This window comes from Emys orbicularis, chromosome 16 (assembly GCF_028017835.1).
Source record: "Emys orbicularis isolate rEmyOrb1 chromosome 16, rEmyOrb1.hap1, whole genome shotgun sequence".
NCBI classification, from domain to species: domain Eukaryota; kingdom Metazoa; phylum Chordata; order Testudines; family Emydidae; genus Emys; species Emys orbicularis.
This window is the reverse complement of record NC_088698.1, coordinates 9,488,258-9,510,963: the sequence shown is the minus strand read 5'-3', so window position 1 is coordinate 9,510,963 and position 22,706 is coordinate 9,488,258. Positions and strand designations below refer to the sequence as shown.

General features: G+C 47.6%; 1 protein-coding gene across 1 annotated transcript; it reads right to left on the bottom strand.

Annotated features, from left to right (window-relative positions):
- Positions 1 to 631: 631 nt before the first annotated feature.
- On the bottom strand, positions 632 to 17,925 carry RFC5 (replication factor C subunit 5). Its single transcript, XM_065417671.1, has 11 exons — positions 17,817 to 17,925; positions 15,912 to 15,976; positions 10,332 to 10,468; positions 9,707 to 9,786; positions 8,633 to 8,706; positions 7,683 to 7,842; positions 6,064 to 6,145; positions 4,653 to 4,782; positions 4,026 to 4,103; positions 2,798 to 2,852; positions 632 to 2,421 (listed from the first exon to the last, which is right to left on the bottom strand). The coding sequence occupies exons 1-11, from the start codon at positions 17,873 to 17,875 to the stop codon at positions 2,325 to 2,327; spliced, it is 1,017 nt and encodes a 338-aa protein (XP_065273743.1). The 5' UTR covers positions 17,876 to 17,925; the 3' UTR covers positions 632 to 2,324.
- Between the last annotated feature and the right edge of the window lie 4,781 nt (positions 17,926 to 22,706).

Here is a 22,706-nt window from a genome sequence, read left to right as displayed (position 1 = left end):
TAATTTGTATCCCCATGGCATACACTAATTGTGGCAGAGCCTGGCTAGTTTGCATTATGGGGGAGGCCAAGCATGAACTTGTGAATTTTGCAAGTGTGTGTGTGGGGGGGGGATTTAATAACAACCAATAACTACCAGAGCTGATTTGTTCACTCACTTTGACAAGTCTAGTTGTTGAATTATCCAGTGTACTATCCTAGTAAACGTTCTGTGGCCTAGTTTGTAAGAGTGGTGAATTCTTGGCACTATGGTAACTTCTTACACTTGGCAGAGAGATAGCAGATGACCAGTTTTTCATGCAGATGACAGGGCTCTATTGTCCCCACTCTTGTGCTGCTTGCTCACTTTCTCTCCTGCCAAAGTACTGCTTTTTGGAGTCTAGTTTCCCGGGAGTTTTCCAGCCAGGGCTAATGACTCATGTGTACTGTATCAAAGGGGGGGTGGGGGTGATGCTGTCTCTCATACACCTCCATTTCATTTGGGTTAGTTTCTGGCAGCAGTAGCAGCACATGCTTTATCGTAATTGCTCCATTCCCCCTTTTTATAACTACCCCTGTATATAGTGCCATACAACTGGAAGGGCCATACAAGCTACTTCAGAACGCATGGCAGTGACTGACAGGACAGGCTAATCACTTCCCCTTGAAACTAGGGGGAGACTTTTTCTCCTTTTTAGAAAAATTACATCACCTATAAATTGGAATCTAGCCCCAAGAGACTAAGCTTTTAATATCCCTAAATCTTCCAAAAATACCCCCAAACCTTAAGTGCCATTGGACTTCCTCTTAATGAGCACAAGTGATAGCAAGAAGATAGCTGTCCACACCCTGCTGCTGTAATAGTAAAACAAAGGGAAAAGTGGCACCACTCAGCTTGGGTTACTCCTGGCCCCAGATTGGGTGAAGCTAGGTCTGATCCAGCGAACCTAAAACCAATGTGTTAAAGTTCTGAACGAGAGCTCCCTAAAGGATCACAGCAGCAAGACTATGGTGCCCTTTCTCTAATGCTGGGAGCAAGGTTAGTGGGGGGAGGGGGTATTGTCCCTTTAAACTAGCGGTTTTCTTAAAGATCTATCTTGGCCAGCAACTCTGAGCCCCATATGTGCACTGAACCTGTAGCAGAAAGGGGTGGTGAAATCCCCCTCATCTACATTGAAGAGCAGTCTCAACACCCCAGCCACTTGTTATACCTCAGTACTGCAGCTGACCACCTCAGTAGCACAACTGGTCCATGGAGCATCGCTCTCCAAGCTCGTAGAATGACCGGACCCTATCGCTCACAGCTCTTCACTTGGGTATTTCTTCTCCATTGTATGTAAAGAGCACACTGGGACACAGATAGGCCCTGTCAAGCATCCTGACTGGTGAAGATGGTTTTAATTTTTACTTGAACATGATCTGTAGTATTGCCATCATGTACACAGGAGCCTGAGATGTTTATTAACTTCAAGAGGCAAAATAAATTTTTTTTCCTTTCATACAACTGACTAGTAGTGTGTTGTCATTCCTAGGCTGTAACTACACTAACCTCCTGCAATTAGGATAGCAGGCCAGAAGCATCTACTGTAAAGCCAGTTTACAGAATTTAGGGCATTGATTAAATCAAGAGACCCCTGGATTCTGCGCTAGGTAATGGTACACCATGTCTGTTTGAGAAGATCCTTCTGAGATCAGTTAAGGCTTCCTGTGAAATTGTGTCATGGGAAACATTTAAAGTCTCATACAAGGGGAAAGCTCTAGCACCCTTCTGCTATACACAATTCTGCCCCTAAAGTCCCTGCAGGCTAAATGGGTCAAATCTGCTGCTGCTGTAGGCGTGCAGTTCCACTCGTCAGGGAAAGTTAGATAGTTACACTGATGGTGAATTTGGACCAAAGTCTCCCAGTACATGAAAGGAGCTTGCAGCCTTAAAACCCACCAACAGCCAGCTTTAGCTACAGTGTGCACCACAACGTCAACCCCTTCCTCGGGTGTAAGGGAAGAGATGAACCTACCTTACTTCCCTTCAAAGGTGTATTTCATGCTGCAGCTTATACACGGACAACTTCTTAGCACTGTGTCTATTACCTCACACTTAGCTGCAAAGGGCTAAATTCTTCCCTCAAATGCTTGTGCTGAATTCCCCTTAAGTCAAGAGCAATGAGGTGCACGTATCTGAAGGTCAAATTTGTCCCCTACATTGTCACCAGTATATGGGGCTTCTAATACAGGGGGTAAGGAACTGCAGAAGCCACTGGACTCGTGTTCAGACAAGGACATTCTTCTTTTTTACTTCTTAGCGGGAGGGGTGAGGGTGTAAACTGTGCTTGCAGGAAGCCACTGGCCCTAAGCCTCTGCTACAATCAAGTCCCTGGTGACTTGAAACGCAGCAATAAGGGAGCTTAGCTGAATCTTCTCGCTTGTCCCCGCAGCCAGTCTGTGCCTAAGGCAGAAGAAAAGCATAAATGTAAATACTCCATGTGGCCAGATCCTGCGCTGCAGGTATTGCTGGGTGGGTCCCAGCACAAGCTGGGCAAGATGTGGGTTTTACAATTAAACAAAAAATCTATTTCACGGATAGCTTCTGGAAATATATGATTTTGCACGTGCCCATGCTAAAACACATGCAGGGGCCACTGAAGATAGTGGGTGCAGTCCTGTAATGTGATACAAAGTTGTGAACCAGGAGTGCAGCATCAACAGTAGCCTTCCCCCAGGAAGGGTTCAGACAGGCCAAACCTCATCATCTTAAAGATAATTGTTAGGGGAGAAAAGGCAGCTGGGGCAAGCAAAGCAACAGGCATCGAAGGGATACTCACTCGATGTCTGCCATTTTGATCAGGAGTTGGATTCGGACGGAAGGTGGGAAGTCAACTAGGGAGAGAGATTAAGACAGGTTGAGTAAATGGGGCATTTTAAAAAAGCATCAAGTCATTTAGAATGCCAGCAATGCCCCCTCTGCCATGTACATTGGCCAAACCGGGCAGTCTCTACGCAAATGGACACAAATTAGACATCAAGAATGATAACATTCAAAAACCAGTCGGAGAACACTTCAACCTCCCTGGACACTCGATTACAGACCTAAAAGTTGCAATACTCCAACAAAAAAACCTTCAGAAACAGATTTCAACAAGAAACTGCTGAATTGGAATTAATTTGCAAACTGGACACCATTAAATTAGGGTTGAATAAAGACTGGGAGTGGATGGGTCATTACACAAAGTAAAACTATTTCCCCATGCTAATTTTTTCCCCTACTGTTACTCAAACCTTCTTGTCAACTGTTGGAAATGGGCCATTCTGATTATCACTACAAAAGTGTTGTTTTTTTCTCCTGCTGATGATAGCCCACCTTAATTGATTAGTCTCGTTATAGTTGGTATGGCAACACCCATTTTTTCTTGTTCTGTGTATATATATCTTCCTACTGTATTTTCCACTCCATGCATCTGATGCAGTGGGTTCTAGCCCAGGAAAGCTTATGCCCAAATAAATGTGTTAGTCTCTAAGGTGCCACAACGACTCCTCAAGTCATTTAAGGCTCCTAAGTGGACCTGCCCCGCCCTGTGAGGGAGAATGGCTATTTGAGACAGTAATTGAAGATGGCTGTAGCAGCCGATCTCTCCCCCACCCAAAACACGTGCTGCTAATAGCAAATGGGTCTCAGCCATAAAGGCCATGCACCACAAAGCAAAACAGGGCGGGTCAGACACTGCTAAACAGGCAGTGAAAAATCCAAACTGGGCTATTGCTCTGCGGCCAGCTCCATACCAGTTCTTCCCCCACCTCTGGCCCATTGCAGTCTAACCGGTGAATGGAACCATGTACGGTGAGGCGTTACCTGTGGGGCTGCCTCTTCCCATAGCACAGACACCATCTTCCCTTGTTATAGCCTCACCCAGAGTCCCCAGACCGTAGCCAGGCCCCAAGAGGGATTCGTTTCCTATGGGTTAATGAGGAACATCGTCTACAAGCTACTTTGGTGGATATGCATGTTAGAACGGGGTGACCACATGTCGTGCTGGCCGGCCAGAGGAGCATTACCTCGGTGCACAAACAAGTGGATCTCTGTCAGGATGTCATGCAGAGCCAAACCCTTCAGCGTCTTCAGCTCCAGGATTTCTGAGGAGAGAGTCAAGGGATTTTTTTGCACAGAATTCTGAAGCCTAGGAGTAGATGCCACTGAAACAAGGGATCCTGTCCCCCCGTTCACTGGATCCTTGGTGGGGTGAGCAAACATAGGATCAGCTCTGAATCTACAGCCATGAGGGAGCAGGATCGGACCCCGAGCTCCCTGTCAGTGGAGCACAGAATGCTTGGAGGTTGGAAATGAAAGGAGCTGCACCACATCCGCAATTCAGACATCAGCCCACAGGACTGCAACACCCAGAGCTTCCCCGTGCTGATCAAAGGGAACCAGTGCGTCCCCGGGAAGCACCACTCCCCGTGAGAGAAGGGGAGATGTAGATGTACGAGCCAGGGATGCCATAAAGATTTAATTGGCATGAGTAACGCGAGTGGCCAAGTGCCTTATAATGCAAAAGCCTCCCTTTTCCATTCACACTATTGGCGAAAGGGGCCGCGGGATGCCACCCCATCGTCCCCATGCTAGTCGGACGCCCGTCTCACTCGCCCCTCTGGGCGGTGTAAGGGGGACAATCAAAAGGATACTTTTATAGGCAGTGGTGAAGTCCTGGTTCAGCATCCAGTCGAGAATGTTGGCAATGTCAGACTTCAGTGGGTGCCCCGTGCAGGTGTACACGGTGTCCTCCGTCACCTTCCCAAAGGCCATGGTGGTGCTCTGCCAGGAGAGGAGGAGAGGTTGGAGGGCAGCTCTGGCCATCAGACCTTTAGGGTACATCAACACAGGGATAAAAGACCCGCAGCGTGGCCACGGCTGGCTCGGGTCAGCTCACTCAGGCTCCTGGGGCTTGGCCTGTGGGGCTAAAAATTGCTGTGTAGACCTTCAGGCTGGTGCCCAAGCTCTGGGACCCTCCTCGCAGGGTCTCAGTGCTCAGGCTCCAGACCAAGTGTCTACACAGCAATTTTTCAGCCCCAGAGCCCAAGCCCAGCTAATCCGGGCCAGTCACGTGTTGTTTATCCCTGTGTGGATGTACCCTCTGTGACTAGAACTGCTTTTCCCTCCCGCTAGCCCGGCGGGACCCGTGCACCATGGAAGACCAAGCCGGATCCTGTTCTCCCATGTGCATCATCAACAGAAACTGGTCTAAGTGCACAGATGTCACCCATTATAAATCTAGGGTAGGCAACAGGGGCTGTGCGGGTGTCACTGGGCCCTTAAGAACCCGGTGACAGCGTTTTAGGAAGGAAGGACTCAGCCTGCCGTGAGTTGCAAGGAAGGTAGTGGAGGGAGCCGTTCTGCTTCTCAGCTGAACCACAGTCACCAAGAGGCAGACATGGAACTCCACCCACGTGCCATTTCACAGTCGCTTCAGTACAGGGAGTGAAGAAGAATCTGCCATGGTCTCTCCCCCTCCCCAAAGACAATCTGTGCAATCAGTAACAGAACAGACTAGCTTTCCCACCCGCCTTCCCTGTATACCATCTGCTGCTGCTGCTGCAGCTTTACTCAGCCACTTGCCAATGGTCCTCAGCCAGTGCTGGTTCCCCAGAAGTCACTGCAGCGCTTCAGGGATGCGGTGGGGAGAAGGGCTGAGGGTTCAGGAGGGCGCTGAGGTGAACCCATTGCCTGTGGTTGCATTACCATCTCTACCTGGCTGCTCCTGCTGTAGCCAGTCTCCAAGGAGACCCTGGGCTGGAGCAGAGCCAAGCAAGCAAGCGCACACTGGGAAGCCTAGGCCCGCAGTGCACTCTTGCCTACAAATACCACCTGCAACTCTGAGTAAGTGGAGGAAGTGCCCCTGAATCTCTCCCTTATCCATGGGGATGAGGGTGTTGCACGTGACCAACGGGCCTGACCCCGTGAACCATTCCACGCACGCGTCAAGGGAGGAGACGTCCGTCTGGCCATTACACACGTGGCACCGTTGCCGCTCTGAAATCAGAGATGCGGCCTCTGGTGCTGGAGGGGAACAAGCTGAAGCCACACACAGGACTGTACCTGTAAAATATTCAGAGCTCTGCGCATGTCCCCGCTGGAGAGGGTCACCAATGCTTTCATCCCATCTTCACTTACGTCAGCCCTGAAAAAGACAGATTTCAGGATGCACAGCCCTGGAGAATTGCTGAGTCACACAACAGCCACCAGGGGACACCCCAATATTTGAACAGTCCTGACAATGTCACAAAGCCACGTACGGACATGGCACCGTGACAGGTTTGGGGCCCTCTGTCTCTATGCAAAATGGTATCTTCTCTCCTCTTCCTGGCTGCCAGGAGCAAAGACAACAGGTCCTGACACCTCAGGACCCTTTGTTCAGGCCGAAGTAGACTGACAGACAGTCCACCCCCATGTGAGCAGGCAGCTCCTCTGATTGCACTGCCTGGAGCGGGGCTGTACAAGATAACCTTCAGTCGGACCAGCAGACTCCAAGAGGGGCATGCAGGGCATGGAAAGAGCCATGAGGCTATGGAGGCAGAAAGCAAGTATTCCCAGGGGAGAGGCCTAGTGAAGTAGAGGAGAATTTGCTGGGCCAAAGAGACGCACTGGCTAGAAGCAGGTGTGCAATAGCTGCCCCGACGATAAGCTTCCATCACACACACGCCTCTGCCACTGCACTCACGCCTCACCTACGCTGCACCTGCTCTCCCTGTGCCAATCAAGCCCAAAGGTTCACGTCAAAAAACCCAATACCTGGGACCAGGTTGAGCACCGACTGGTTTCACTTGCTACCCAGCTCTTCAGGAGTTAAACACCAGCCCACAGCTCCGCTATGCCACCAAGGTTTTAACCACAAACCGTGGCTGGTTCCATTTGTCTTAAAGAGCAGTTCTACTCTGAAGGGACAGCCCCTTCTCTCCCCTGGCACAAGCTCCCTGCGTGGGCACACAGACAGATCTTTAGTATGAAAAGCAAGGAGCCAACACAGCTATAGGAGAAGGAGTGAGCTGGTTTCCACTCTGCCTGGAGCATTATTAACAGAGTAATTAAGCTCTAATAAGAGCCTGGTTCTGCTGTGTTGCACCTGGGCAGGCCCCCTGTCAACGGAGAGGCTCAGGTGCAATTAGGACCTTCGTTAGTGGGGATGACGGTAAGGAGGAGAAAATCCAGCTCAAGTTCACACAGCTGGCAACCAGTAGAGGGGACCTGAGCACATTTGCCCTGGAAAACCACAAACAAATGGGACTCCAGGAGGCCGCTCCTCTTTTCAGTCACTTTTCAGCCCTACACTTGCATTTGAAGCTCCAAAGCAGCTTAAGGAAGGGACCTGCTCAGAGACAGAGCCCCCAAGGACCTACAGGCATCTCTAGCTGCCAAAGGTTGAAGGGAACAAAAGAAAAGCCACAGAGGAAAGCCACAGTTCCCTGCAGGGGGAGAAATGTGTGGAGGAAACTGGAGAGAAGGACAAAGCCAGCTGTTACTTCCAGAGGTAAGAGGAGGATTTAGGAGAGCCAAGAGAAATTGGGGAGGGAGGATATTATGGAAAGCAATGAGGACACCCGTGATTGCATGAACAAAGGCAGGAGGCAGCTGAATAGGTCAGATGTTCCCCCGATGCGAAACTCCATTTCCATTTTGTTCCGACTCCCCTCCCATCCCCAACAATGCTCTTCACTCACATCTCTTCCTTGATGACATGCTGCAGCCTGGGGACCATGAGTTCTGGAGTCAGGGGGCCAAACCGGAACCTTGTGCATCTGGACTGCAAGGCAGGGATGATCTTGGAGAGGTAGTTACAGATCAGGCAAAACCTGGTGTTCTCAGTGAATTTCTCAATCACTGCAAAGGGGGTGGGGAAGGGAATTGCCAATCAGAACTTGCACCAACCTGCGTTTGTGCAGTCAGAAGAGAGTTAGTGAACGCAGGCAGTATAAGCCACAGACCAATTCCACTCTGCAGAGTGGGGGGCATAGGAGGCTATGAAATAGCCTGGAATTCCTGGAGCTTGAGTTTCACCTCCCAGAAGGCTGGACTCAAGCCCTTTATCCTTCCAAAGAAGAATTTCCAGGAATTTACTGTGGGTGGCCCCTTTGGTCAAGTCCTGGAATGCTGAGCCCGTGTCGTTATCATGAAGATACTGTACAGCTTCCTCCTCTCACAGCTGCCTTCAGGAGTTAACGTATATTGCTCCTTGCATCCCAAAGCGGGGTACTGATGGATCTACGCAAACACACACACACGCCACTTCAACACGGGAGATGCAGTCACTGGGGTGGTAGGCAACAGCTCCCTTGCCTACAACCCTGCTACACACACGGTCGTGTCACATGCACAGCGTTACCACTCACTTGCTTGGGAAAAGCTTAAGTAGACAACTTGCTCTGAGGGTGGGAGGCACAACTGCATGAAATCACAGCTGGGCCTAGGGTGACCAGAGGTCCCGATTTTATAGGGACAGTCCTGATTTTGGGGGCTTTTTCTTATATAGGTACCTATTACCACCCCCCCCCCGTCCTGATTTTTCACACTTGCTATCTGGTCACCCTAACAGGGCCCTGTCTCAGCAAATTACCGAGAGCCCTTGAGAGCTACCACACCCGTCTCCGGGCACAAGCCGAATGCCACTCACCTCGCCTTAGGGCATTCTGGGCATCCTGGGTCATGGCGTCTGCTTCATCCAGGATCACAAGCTTAAAACCTTTCCTAATGGAAAGAGAGGGGGCGGCTGCTTCCGTCATTCCTGCCTGCAGCTAACCCGCAGCCAGCGAGCTGGAGGAAGCCCATGGACTTGAGTCGAGCTTGGCCCCGAGAGATTTACAGCTGGGAGAGACCCAGTCCTACCAAAGCATTAACTCCTCCTTACACCGTCCCTTTTTCGGCGGAAATCCAGTATTTCAAGCCACCGCTCCCACCTGATTCACACCACTTTACCCCAGACTCACGGTAGCGTCCCTTTGCGTACCCAGAATCCTCTATCTTCTCCCCCTTCCACAGCATTGTTCACACCCTGCCGATGAAGAGACACGTTTCAGAAGTGGCCATTGAGTGTTGGTGCCCAGCTCGATACACCCAAGGGCCTGACTGCCAGAGGTGCTGAGCGCCTGCAGCTCGAGTGACTTTGGGAGCTGATGTTCAGCATCTCTGATAATCAGGCCCAGGATGGGCCCCCCAAAAAGCAAGGCACTGCACATCAGGGGCCACTCCTGAGAACGTTGGGCCTTGATTCCTTTCATCTTTTAGTCCATTCCCTCCACACTCTCATCCCAGATGCTCATCTCAGCACTCTCCCCAGTCTTCCTCTAGTAAAGCCCTCAAAACAGCATACCAGACTGGAGCTGTGGGGACACGCTTCTCCCCTTTGTGTTACAAGACCCCCAGAAACTGCAATAACTTTACTTATCTCCCTGAATACTCTTATTTCCTCCTCCCCTATCATGCAGAGAATACTTTCCACACATCTCCTGTCCAGTCACTACCTACCCCATTCTGTTCCTGTGTGTAATGGTCCATTGAGAAAGCATGTGCTTCCCCCAAAAACGGACCATCTCCTTTTAAGCCAAGAGTGGTATTTCAGCGTCATGCTTTACATTCTGTGGACTCCTTGTGACTGGGTGCATGTCAGGGAGGGGATGGGGCAAAACATAGATAAAGGGAGAAACCACCTCTTGGGAGGCAAGGGATGCAAACATGTTATGGCACTTACTTAAAGATTGTCCTTGTGCTAGCAAAGCTCAGGATGGGTCCTCTGACTACATCAATTCCTCTGTCATCCGAAGCATTCAGCTAGAGAGAGAGAGAGGGAGCTGGCATTATTAATGCATCTCTGCACAGCAAGAGCTTGTCTACACCTGAAAGCTGCACTGGTGAAATACTACGGTGGGGATTTAGATTTAGTTAAACTGGTGCAAGCCACTGTATGGACACTTATTTTGGTTGAAGAGCAGTTTAAGTTTACTGAGATCTACTGATGAAGTGCTACATAAGAGCTATGTATTGCTATTATTGTTGTTAATAATTGGGAAAGGTTTAAGCTAAATGGACATAAGCCTCTCAAACTAAAATAAGAGACTTGTACTGGTCTACCTTAAACAAGGTCAACTTCCTTGGGTACACCAGGCCTAAGACTGCAGCGTACATGCAGGTCTCAATATCTAGAGAGGCAAAGGGAAGCTGATCTTTAGTAGTGTTTGTTTATGGAGACGCACTCCAGGATGCTACCTGTAACCCTGGCTAGCCTTTCACCATACCAGCAGCAGAGTTATGGGAGTTGGAAAGTACCACTTTCAAATGAACAAGAGCAGCAGGGCCAGCAGGACATTGTGATTTACCTCTAAAACCATGGCATTGAATTCCTTGTCTTTGTAGAGCTGTTTAGCACAGGCCAGAATTGTGGAGGTCTTGCCAGTGCCAGGCGGTCCGTAGAGGAGAAGGTGAGGCAGACGATCTTCGCTGATGAACTTCTGAACTGATGAGAGATGGGTTAGGGGGTGAGGAAAAGAAGAGACCCTTCTGATTAGATACTAAGTGAGCGGCTGTTGGTCTTCCTGCTCTTAGATTTAGGGGGCTAACCTATAGCATCCCCTGCATGCTGAACTCGAATAGCACCTGTGCTGTACTGCCAGATGCCTTCAGAGTACAGCACATGATCACGAGACCATTTTGAGAGGGGCACATTTGAAACAAGTTTATTTTTTTGCTCGAAAATGCTTAAAAGTCCTGCTTGGTTTTGACAGTCATCTAGTTTAGAGGTGTGCCTTTTGCTCCCGAGCATTTCATCAGCTATCTACAGAGTCCCCTTGCATGACAGCCACCCATGGAATGTAGGGTTCATGAAGCCAAGTGGGGCACAAAGGAGGTGGGAAGGGGATGCTGTAGGCTAGGACATCCTTGCCCTTACAAACAGTGCCATAGGATCTTAAGGGCCCACACAGTGCAGATGAGGAAAACTTATCTGTGCTTACCTGAAAGTTTCCTTTCTTTGAGTAATAAGATCCACAGATTTCTTACAATGGGTACTTCAGCCTGCCTGCCTGCAGCTTGGGGGCAGAACTAAAGCAGGCAGTCACTAGCAGTAGGGAAATTGTTATACCAATAGAATAAAAACCAGCAGGATCTTATTAAGAGGGATAAGGCAAAGATGCCACATTTATTGTAAATATAATGGTAAAGCAAAAGATAAAAGTAAACAACGTTGTTTGACTACTTATTCCTATCACTACTTATTCCTTATACACACACACACATATATAGATAGATTCATTCACAAAATCATTCATTCAAATTCTGTATAGGTGTTATAGTTACCAGCCTAGAAGTTGCTCATGCCAAGTTACTGGCCAGGTATCTTGGTCATGAGGATGGAGCCGAGTCTGTGTCAGATGCACCTGATGCTCCTGGAGGTTGGCAGCAGAACCAGAGACTCAAAGTCATCTGTCTTGAGAGTCCATTCTTATAGGAATTAATTCCTATGTTAGTCTATGGGAGCTGTTTCATCCTGCTGTTGCTGACTCAATCAGCAGATGGCACATTCCTGGACACATTCCTGGTGGCTCCAAACTGTCCAAAGTTTGTGTTTCTCATCCTTCCAGGTGATGGGGTGGATCCCAGTTTACCCTCGGGGGGGGGGGGGGGGGGGGTGTTGTCTGGTCATCCACTTGACACATTCTTGGGCCGATGGATACTCCCTTTCTAGGCTGGCACCTCCCTAACCATTCATGTACATCAAGCATTCATCAGCATACATTCCATACCTTAACCATATTTTAATTTATTGTCTCCACCACTTTCGGGGTGTGTGCTAATTCAATTGAGACTCCCGGCCCTTTAATCACAGAGGGTGGGGGTCTGTCCTAGGAGCCATTGAATGAAGTGAAAGTCACTTAAGGGCTTATAGTGTTTGTTTACATTGTATCAATTACTTCAAGAACAAAGTCAATTAACTTGTTTGTAAGTTTTACATAGTAATAAAGTATCTTTCACAGGATAGATATAATCAATGGTTTCTACAGATAGTAGCTTACAAGTTTTAACAGAAGACCCAAGAGATTTTTGTACTTGGTGAAACTGTTGGATTTTGAAGTGTGGGGGACAAATTATGAGGGGGTCACTGTCACTTGGGGGAATCACTGTTAGTACCTTCTTTAATATCCCTACATAATGACTCACACCCTGAAGTTCCCTCTAGCTCAGTGGTTCTCAACCAGGGGTACGCATACTGCTGGGGGTACACAGAGGTCTTCCAGGGAGTACATCAACTCATCTAGATATTTGCCTACTTTTACAACCGGCTACGCAAAAAGCAGTAGCGAAGTCAGTACAAACTAAAATGTCATACAATGACTTGTTTATACTGCTCTCTATACTATACACTGAAATGTAAGTACGGTATTTATATTCCAATTGATTTATTTTATTATTATTATGGTAAAAATGAGTGTCAGCAATTTTTCAGTAATAGTGGCTGGGACATTTTTGTATTTTTTATGTTTGATTTTGCAAGCAAGTAGTTTAAGTGAGGTGAAACGTGGGGGTACGGGAGACAAATCAGACTCTTGAAAGGGGTACAGTAGACTGGAAAGGTTGAGAGCTACTGCTCTAGCTGACAACTTTCACAGCTGGGATAATTCCACTCTACTTTCCTAAATTACAGATTGTGTTAAATATTGAAAAAGCACAACAGAGCATGGGGATAACGTCCCCTAATTAAATAAACCTGAATCTTTGGGTATCAATTTCCATCTCTATTCTGGATGACCATTTGTCTCCAGGGTGTGCTGGTTCTGTGGACCCTATTACTCAAAGAAAGGAGATTTTCAGGTAGAGTGCAAATAAACGTCCCTATTCTTCACCATACTAAGGTCCACAGCTTCGTTACAATGGGGCTTTCATGCAGCATGGCTCCAGGGGGGAGAAACAGGATCATCCAAACTGAGCTAGTTTATATATCCTCTTCCTTCCCCTGGGCACTGAGGCATGGAGAAGACTTCTGCCAAAAAAAGGCATTGGCTAACGAACAGATGACCGATATGTAGTATTTGGTGAATGTATTTGGTCACTTAGCCACCTAGCAGCTCTCAGTACAAGAGAAGAGACTTCTCTGGCCCGAGATTGTCAATGCCCCTTGCAGACAGGGGGTTGGATAATTGACTGAAGGAAGAATATTTCTTGAATTCAATTTGGGAATGAATACTGTGACAGTCGTGAGGACTCCCTGTCTGAATTCTAAGTACAGTACTGGGTCTCATCTGAGAGCGCTCCCATGGCCTTAAACAATGCACTTCACCCACTTGAGTAAGTTTCATTTGTTGACATCTTACTAGGACCCAACTGATCATCACTTCCTCCAAGGATCCATTTTTAACCTGTCTGGTGCTGGTTGGGGGATTGGATTTGGCACTGCCGCCCTCCTCTGTGAGGCAGAGACAGTGGAAGGTCCCGTGCAAGGGTAATCAGACCCCAAAGCCCCAGCCTCTTCAGCCGGGAAGACAAACAGTCCCACTGCTGCTCTCCCAAAGTGGTGGGAAAGGTGAGAGACGTTGCCCAGCTTTAAATAGGCCATTCACCACCTCGCAGCCGGGGTCTTGACACACAGAGAGGCCACAAGGTGCTTTGCTGCTGTTTCCACATACAAAGAGGTCAGTCATCAATGCCCACCAACCTGACTTAAAATGAGCAAGGATATTTCTGGCTGGAAATTCCAGTTTGCTCAATGCAGCCACTGCCACGTAAATCTTGGGGTTGCTCTAAGGCAAGAAAGAGCAGCTACTGACCTCACCTTGGCTCCTGAAGTCACGCATACAGGAACAATTTTTATACTAGGGGTGCTAAGAGCCATTGACCCAAACTGTAAACCCTGTGTATAATGGAAACCACTTCAAGCCAGGAGGAGCAGCACCCCACACTCCCTTAGTTCCAGCACCTATGCCTGAGGTGGTATTCTCTTTTGTATATTGGGATTCCTTCAGCTTGCCACGTGACCCGTATTGCTCTCAGCATCCAGCCGGAGCCAGAACTGTCAATCTACTGGTTTGATGACTCTGACTAGCCTGAGCTTCCCAGGATCTCCCACGCTAACATGAAGAGAGTTGGGAACAGATCTGCCCAAACACCTGATTCGATGACAAAGGCCCCTATTACCTGTATGAAACAGACTGGTGTCCTGCTCTCTGAGACAGGTAGAACCCTTTAAGCTGTGACATTTTGAGGCTGAGAGGCCCATACTCGCCATACCATCCGCCAGGTCAGCACTGCCTGTGACAGCGGGTGGAGGGGGTCAGATGACATGTCATTTTATTATTATTTATTTTTGTTATGGGGCTGATCCCACCTGAGAGCTTTCCTGCCCAGGGGAGGGGCCTGAAGTGACACCACCCTGGGCGTGGCTGTCTGCAAAGGGCCTGTCTAGTGAGGAGACCACTCCTTCAGGTTTAAAAAAAAAAAAAAAATCTCCCCCAGTTCAAAGCGCTGAGTCCCCCACCCGCAGGGAAGGCAGCCGTGTTCACCTCTGTAGTGACTGGTGCACCCTGGGGAACCCTCAGGCCTCCTAAAACGGAGGCCAAAGGAGCTAGAATGTAGTAAATGGTGGGGCAAAGAGGCCCCTTCCTGCTTGTTTGTTCTTCCACAGCGAGGCTGCTCTCCCTCTCATCGAGCCGCTTGCCCCTGAAGCTGGCAATACCAATCCTGACGGCCTCTTTTCCTTCCTGGGAGGGGGGCTGAGGCAGCCCCAGCCGGACTGGGCTGTGAGGGGGAAACCATGCTCTGCCCACACAACTGGCCAAGCTCTCGACGAGGGGAGTCAAGCAGGCCCACGGGCCTTGCCTTTTGCCCTGGCTCTTCCCTGCCTAGCTCACTCCTGGAAGCCTGCCAGGGCAGCAGCTACTACAAACACCGCAGAGAGGAAAAGGAGCTGAGGGGACAATCTCCCAAGGAGCAAAAACGCAGCCCTAGGATGTGGCTGGGTATAAGACAGATCGATTTCTGGCTCACATGACCGTTAATCTGAGGGGGAAGATGGGAATGTTCCCCAGGAAAGCTCTGCAGCTGAGTGATCTGGCCAAGCTGCCCATTGCTGGGAAGGCGGATAAAACCAGGGGGAATTTCAGGGAGCGGGGCATTCCCCAGCTGCCTGTGACGGACAGGTCTAGTTCTTCCCCCAGGCAGGCTAAGGTACCCACTGTAACAGATCTGTGGCCCCTGGCACCAAGAAGAAAGGACGATGAACTCTGAATGAGTCCTTCTGATGACCATAAAAAACAAACTGCATGGAACTCAAGACTGTAAAGCTGGATTGACTCTCCAGGAACAGGCATGTTCATTTACAACAGTTACGCTGAAAGGCTGATAAGGATATGACAGGAGGCAGGAAGGGCATCCCTACAAAGGCTGCAATGAGAACCCCCTTAACAGGTTAATTCTAAGCAACTGTGGCACCTTTCATCTCTCTCTTCAATTTCATATGGATCATTATAGCATTTAGGCCCCCTCCCATATAAAAGAATCAGAGCATTTCCCCTAAAAAGGTTCATGCATGCCCCAAAAGGGTTTATTATGAGAGAGACATGTTAAAATAATGGCAACACATCACTGATTGGATGACAAGGAAGCAATTCTATTTAACAGGCTTCTGTAAGCTTGCCACTAATTACAAAGATGTTTGTTTCTTAGCGAAAGAGAAGCTGCATTATCTACTGGCTAGTACATCCTGTGAAGTCAGGACCCCTGGGTTTGACTACCAGCTCTACCACTGACTTCCTCCGTGACCCCAGGCAAGTCATACCACCTTTGTCTCAGCTGCTTCACCTGTAAAATGGGAATTATAGTTGCCTACCTCAAAGGTATCCTGGGAGCTCATGTCTGCAAAGGGCATAGAAAGGCTCAGATGAAAAACGGTGGCAGTACTAAATACTCACTGGTGCTCAGAATGTCCTGATGGGAAATTAGGTCATTCAGTGTCTGAGGACGATATTTTTCCACCCTAAAGATAAAGATATTTTAATATAAATGCAGATGAAGAGCTGAGACTTCAGGCATTTCACAAGTGTAGAAACCAGGTGTTCCAGGCATGCGATTTCTCTTTGTTCTCTTCCCAGTGCTGGATAACAACCCACAAGGTTAGGTTAACACTCACCTTCAATCTACTCTGAATTTGTACTGACATCAAAATCTAGTCCTATGGTTTTGATTGCAGTTCAGAGGGGTCTGTTTTCTGAATCAAGTCTAAGATGGTAAAAACTTCACAAAAAGAGCTGAGCTTGTAATTTTTCTGCCCAAAGCCTGGAAGGAGGAGGCTCCAGCATCATCAAATCCAAACCCCTGCTGAATCCTAACATCAAGAGCCCAGTCCAGGCACCACCTCATCCCAGCTGAGGACTCTTTCTAAATAGGATTACTGCTGCAGTTCCCTCTTACGTTTGGAAGCCAGGTGACTCTCTTGGCATCTATGGTATCTTGACATACTCCAAAGGTTTGTCTGGCCCTATACATTTAGAAAAACCCTTGCATGAACCAGCTGCAGTGCCATCACTTTACAGATGCTGCAAGAAGCACACAAGTTTAGGGACTAGATCCAGCCCCATGCTTTTAACTGCAAGATACTATGCAAGTTCTAGGTCTTCACACTGGCTTTTACAGGGGATTGATTGGAGGTGGGCAGAGGAGATGCTGGAGGCAGCTGAGTTGGGAGTTGCAGTATGGACCCACCCCAAAAGAGCAGGTAAGGTGTGTTCTTGTGTGGCTAAGTACAGGACTGGTTGGACACCCTGCTTTTTTTTTTTTTTTTTTTTTAAAACAAATGGTTTGTATTGAGCTTAGAGTGGGCCAGGCCTAGTGAATGCAGAACTAAGAGCCACCAAAGCAGGGTAGCCTTATTTCTACTGATCCCTAGGGAACTGGCTTTGGAGGAGTTGTCCCAGATATAGGAATCCATCTCCCATGCTAGGAGGAAAATTGCATTTGAAGTTATAAAAGACTTTGTTGTTGATTTACCCAAGTGATCTCCCAGATGAGGTCCATGGAGAGGGCAGGCTACTCCAGATCAGACCAGATGAGCAAACAAACCAACATGCCTCAACCTATACAAACTAAGTGCCTGAGATTGATCCTGCTTCCCCAGCATCTCCCCTTCCTGCCTCTCAGGAATGGCTTCCCCAGCTCTCAGCTGGAAGCAGGACCCCTCTCAGACTGCAGGGCGTAAGCAGGGGGGGGGGGGGGGGGGAGAGAAGAGAGTCTCATGCAATTGCACAACCCCTTGCAGGGAGTAAAAGTTATTTTGACCTCAGGAACTGCTGCTTCCCTATGGCTCACCCCGTGCAATGCTCCATTACCGAGCTACTGCCTCTAACTAAGAGATGGGGGGAGGGGACGAGGGCGTTAACAATCAGCAAGGGAGAACCGTGCTGGCTTTGAGCTATGCCCTCCGTGCAGATATCGCATGCAGTCAGGGGAAGGGGGGAGAGCGAAGCCTAGATAACAGCTGCCCCACATATCCCATACCAGCTCCTGCATGCAGCTGGGGGGGCATGGCGAGGAGCTCCCACACGCAGCTGGGGGGAGCGGAGGGCCCGGATCCCCGCTGCCCCACATATCCCATGCCAGCTCCTGCATGCACCTAGGGGGAGCGGAGGGCCCGGATCCCCGCTGCCCTGCACACCCCATGCCAGCTCCTGCATGCAGCTCGGGGGGGGGGGGGGAGGGCACGGAGGGGAGCTGTATCTCAGCAGCTCCACACACCCCATGCCGGGGGCTGGATCCCAGCTGCCGCATGCAGCGGTGGGGACGTGGAGGGGCCCGATCCCAGGCACGGCGCCTCCCCCTACCATGGCAGGTTCCTGCTCTTCCCGGCCGGCGGCGGCGGCTTGGGGGCTGCAGACTCCATGGGACCGGTCCCCCGCCCTTTGCAGCGGGGCGCGCGGAGCAGCAGCAGCAGAGTCCGCCCGGCTCGCGCTCAAACGACTCTCGCGAGAGCTCCTGGCGGCCACTCTCCGCGCGCGGGGCCGCTCGAGCCCGGCTTTGCTGGGCAGGTGGCGAGCGCGCGACGCGCCCCGGGTGGAGGGCCCAGGGGGGGAGGGGGAGGAGGAGGAGGAGGGGGGGGGGGGCTGGCTGTGTCTGGGGGTTGCCTTGCAAATCCCCAGCCCCCTGCTCCCCCCGGGCACGGGGCTCGGATAGCGGGGCAAGGGCAGTGCCCCCCCCACGCCCCGACTCCCCCAAAGTTAGTCTGCCTCTGCTGGCACCTCCAGGCTTCAGCTCGAACCCGCCCGGCCGCCCCCAGGGCTGGCCCCACACGTCGGGGCAGCCTTCACAATCAGGAGATTTTATTTTTGTAAAGTTATTAAACTTTGGGTCCGTTTTGTCCGGCAGGGGGGCTGAGAGCCATTGCAAGAAGCTGTAAACCCTGTGTATGATGGAAACCGCTTCAAGCCGGCACCCCCAATTCCAGCCCCCCCGTGTTGGCCTAATTTCTGCACCTTCGGGGTAGGCTTAAAAGTCTGCCTTTTCAGGCTTCTCTCTGCCACCACGGGGCTAGGAGCGCACTTGTTTCGTTTTTCAAAAACAAAAGCTGAGATTCTCGTGAATCCAAGAGGTGGGACTTGAAGGAGAAATACCAAATATCGGGAGACTCACGACAAAATCACCAGAGTTAGCAATGAGGGAAACTCTGTAGATTTTCCTCCTTTTAGCTTCTGGACACCTGGAAATACTTTGTCCCAGTCTTGCACTGAGATCCATTGAGGCTAGTGAGACATCCTATGGAGTGCAGGTGCCTGCCCTGGGGGAATTACCAGTGGTGCTGTATCTAGGGGTGCTCCCGCATCCTCTGTCTTGAAGAAGTAGTAACAAACACCAAATATATGGTTTCCATGTTTTCCATCATTGGCACCCCCACTATAAAAATTGTTCCAGCAGCACCCCTGGGAATAACCAGTGGGGCTTTGCACAGCCTTGGGAGTCTGCCTGTGAGGATCCAATTGTGAGCCTTAATTGGTTAAATTGCCTTTTGTAAATCAAAAAAACTATTAGAGCTCTTGTTTTAGAAACAATTTTTTAAAAAAACTTCTTTTTGGAGCCTGAGAGCAATATGTAAAAGGATTTTCTTGAACACATCCCCAGTTATTTAATTCAAAGATATAAGTGTCCTGAGCAGCTTATTTTTGTTAGTCACGAAACATTATCCATACGTACGTATTTTGGAACTCACCATCTGCTTAAGCTGGAAGGAATATTGAATGGGGAGCTGTTGGCATGCCAGAATATGGAGAAATCACTGTACTCCAATCTTGCAAAAGCAAAATCGTGTTAGATCTCTTATAAAACAATTTAGTGTGATGGGAGGTTATCCTGAAATCTGTAAAATACTGAGGAGAATGGAAAGTGCTGGGTGAGTCACTTAGTTTGTCTAAGAATGGGAGAATATGAAACTTTCTAAGTGTTTTAAATCATGATCATAAACAATGCACAGTTCCAAATGTAAATCAAACAGCATTTTTATAGGTGGTGTGCAAAGCAGGAAAAAAAGGATATGCCCCCCGCTTTCTGCTGTATGATGTATAATGGAGGCCTGAAGGCGTAGCATATTAATTTACTTTTTATTAAAAATAATTTGCTGGTTTATTAATTTAAAACTTGGCATGTCTGATTTTTTTGTTTTAATCTTTCTTGTTTTTGCTGGAGGACTTCTTGGATAATTCAGAGATGTGGACTGGGGGCTTTCTCAATCTTAGTTGTAGGGGGTGGAGATGCTGAATCGTTAACAAAGAGAGCTTTTTCTCTCAAGTATATGTTAAACAGGTGTTAAACAACAAGAAAAAATCCCAGAGTTCTAAACAGTCTCAATAAAAATCTATTCCCCTCTCAGTTAATCAGTTTTCCTTGCTTGGTGCCTCTAATGCCATAAATATGCTAACATCTCAGAAGGCCATAGTCTCCTACGGAAAATGGAGTGGACAAGATGGAAATTTCCAATCTTTAAAAATCAAAAAGCAGCAAAAAAGAGTGCAAACTAATTTCCCCACTATTAAGTCTCCTGTAATGATAGAGGCTTGGTGCTACTGCATTGCTTATCTGCCCCATATGTACCTTTGTTGTCATTGGCCCACTGCAGCCAGGTATTCAGTATTAAAGGTTTTAGCCACCCCCACAGCTCATGAAGGTTTGAAAACAGGTTTTAGGTAACATAACATCTCAGTGTAATATGCCTGGAGTGGAATGACACAATGAAACCAAGATAATGTACTTCTCCAAAGCAAGCTATTTCTTTAAAAATACACAGAAAAGCAATGATTCCAATCAGAACTCATCAAATCTAATTAATTTTCCTGAGAACCTATTGTAATTAACAGATCAGATGACCACACTGAAGTGCCACTAGGGTACTTCAAAGAGCATCTAGTGGAAATAGATATCAATCGTAAAGTACATTGTAGTATACATGAGGGTTTTGAACTTTGCTTTTACTTAGCTCTTTCCTGTACATCATCTATTCTTCTCTTTTCCCACTTCCAGCTTTGCACTCCAATCATGCTGCCCCCTTTGCTTGGAACAGGTCATCCTTCCCTTCATCTTTTAATGCCCAGTCCTTCAAGCACCTCTTTCTTTCATCATTATTAATAACCCTTTCATTCTGTCTACTTTTGTGAAATTTCTTTGCCAGGAATTTTTGCTACTTTTTTTTTTACCGCTCTCTGAGCTTGTTGAAATATTTCAATTAAAAAAAAATCAAACTTTTTGGACAACAATTTTCCTGCATTTTTTGACCAGCTCTATCCTGAACTGTTGACCATTGTCTAACCTACATTTGTATTGACTTATTTACATTATACACTTCTTGGGGAAAGGGAACGTGCCTTATCAATCTCTTTAAACACCAGTATAAATTTATGGTGCCGTACAAATGTTTATTAATAATCATGTACTGTATGCTTCACCTTGTGTGAGGATGGAGATAATAAGCCTCAATGGAAGCTCTTCTGTAGTGGAGACAAGTCAAGCTATCTTGAAAGTCTGGTTTCAATGAGAGGCAAAACTTAGTTTGTGGGGTATCCATCCCATCTGTTATCCTTTCTATTTTAGGTGCTTGCAGGACACCCATCAGCATTGTGTCTTGATGGACCATAGATCCCCATCCTCATTTAATTTGCATGTTATACAGCATATTACTTATGGGCATGCATGTTGAACAATGAAGATAAAACAGGATTATTAAAATGGTGTCTCATTCACAGAGCAGCATTTGGCCTGTGCACTGAGGGGAACATTAGTCCTAGTTTAAAGGCCTGTGCAATGTTTTAGCATTCACCATAGGTCTTAAGTGGTGTACAGGCCTAACACTGGCCCTCTGACCAGTATGAAACAGGGGCTTTGTGGAATAAATAGTATAGGATCATGAATTAATGGTGATATCTTGATATGGATTCACAAAGGGGCAGAGTTAAGGTGGTGTGGGCAACCTTTACTTCCAGAGCACTTCACTCTACAATCTTGACATTCTTTTAATGTACCGGTAGTTTCTTTTATGGAATATTGATTAAAATCACCGACTAACATCATCCTTTCTTCCCCCAAGGAATGATTAATTCACAGTGCTTGGCACAAAAGGCTTTAAAAAAGGCTAATTTTGTCAATGGTGTAACGCCACTGAAGTGGGTGGATTTACACCAGGCCTGAATTTTGTGCCCCCTCATTCAAGCAATGAGATGGTCTGACTTAAACCTCCTTTTAGTTAGATACTACTTCTTATGCTATTCTAAAAACTGGTAAATGTCCTATTTGTGATTTAGCTAGACATTAATTATTTATTCATCAAAATATGTGTGGCAATGGACTAGGTGAGCCAGTGGGAAGCTCTTTCACCTCCAACTTCTATGACTCCATGTGAAAGGAACATTGTTCCTGTTAGAATTAAAACAAAAGCATTAAAATCAGCATTTAAAAAATGTAACTATCCTAAACTTGCTGCTGTATAATACAATCAACACAGTGATGTAAATAGTAGTAATATACACTTATTATTTGCTCAAAAGAACTTGTGTTTAAAAAAAGTTAATGTTGATGACAATGTCCTTACCTAGCACATTTACAAAACCCAGGCACCTTCAAAGAAGGAAATGAATCATTCAAAATATCCTAGACTGTCCATATAATAAATATAAACACATTTTTCTTATTTATCTTAGTCCCCAATCTTACACACTTAGGCACATGCTTCACTTTACACACTATGGGCCTAATACAGTGTCAACTGCAGTCAATGGATCAGCACCCATAAGTCTGATCCAAAGCCTACTGCGGTCAATGAAAAGGTTCCTACTGAATGCCATGGGTATTGGATCATGCCCTGTGGGCTTGATCCTGCAAGATGCTGAATGTGTTTGCCCCAATCCAGCAAAGCAGTTCAGCACATGCTTAGCTTTAAGCACACGAATAGTCCTATTGACATCAATAGGACTACCAGCAGTGGGCAAAGTTAAGCTGTGCATAAACCTTATTAGGATTGGGGCCTGAACTTTTATTTAAAAATATTTTAATTGTTGCTTGGTTTCTAAATTTCCAGCAGTGGATTTTATTGTTTACATTTTTCTTTTGTGTAAATGAAGACACCAGGCTTTGGTGTTATTTTTACATTAACTGGATGTCAGGGCCACTAGATTATAAATGAGTGAAGAGAGCTGGCCAAACCATTTAGTGGGAAAACAAGCATCTAGATTTCCAAG

Excerpts from the sequence above, each read along its gene's own strand:
- RFC5 (XM_065417671.1), bottom strand. The coding sequence starts at position 17,875 with ATGGAGTCTGCAGCCCCCAAGCCGCCGCCGCCGGCCGGGAAGAGCAGG. Across the intron at positions 7,843-8,632 it reads CCAGAATGCCCTAAGGCGAG|TGATTGAGAAATTCACTGAG; the intron begins GTGAGTGGCATT and ends CCCCCTTTGCAG. Across the intron at positions 4,783-6,063 it reads GAGCTCTGAATATTTTACAG|AGCACCACCATGGCCTTTGG; the intron begins GTACAGTCCTGT and ends CTCTCCTGGCAG.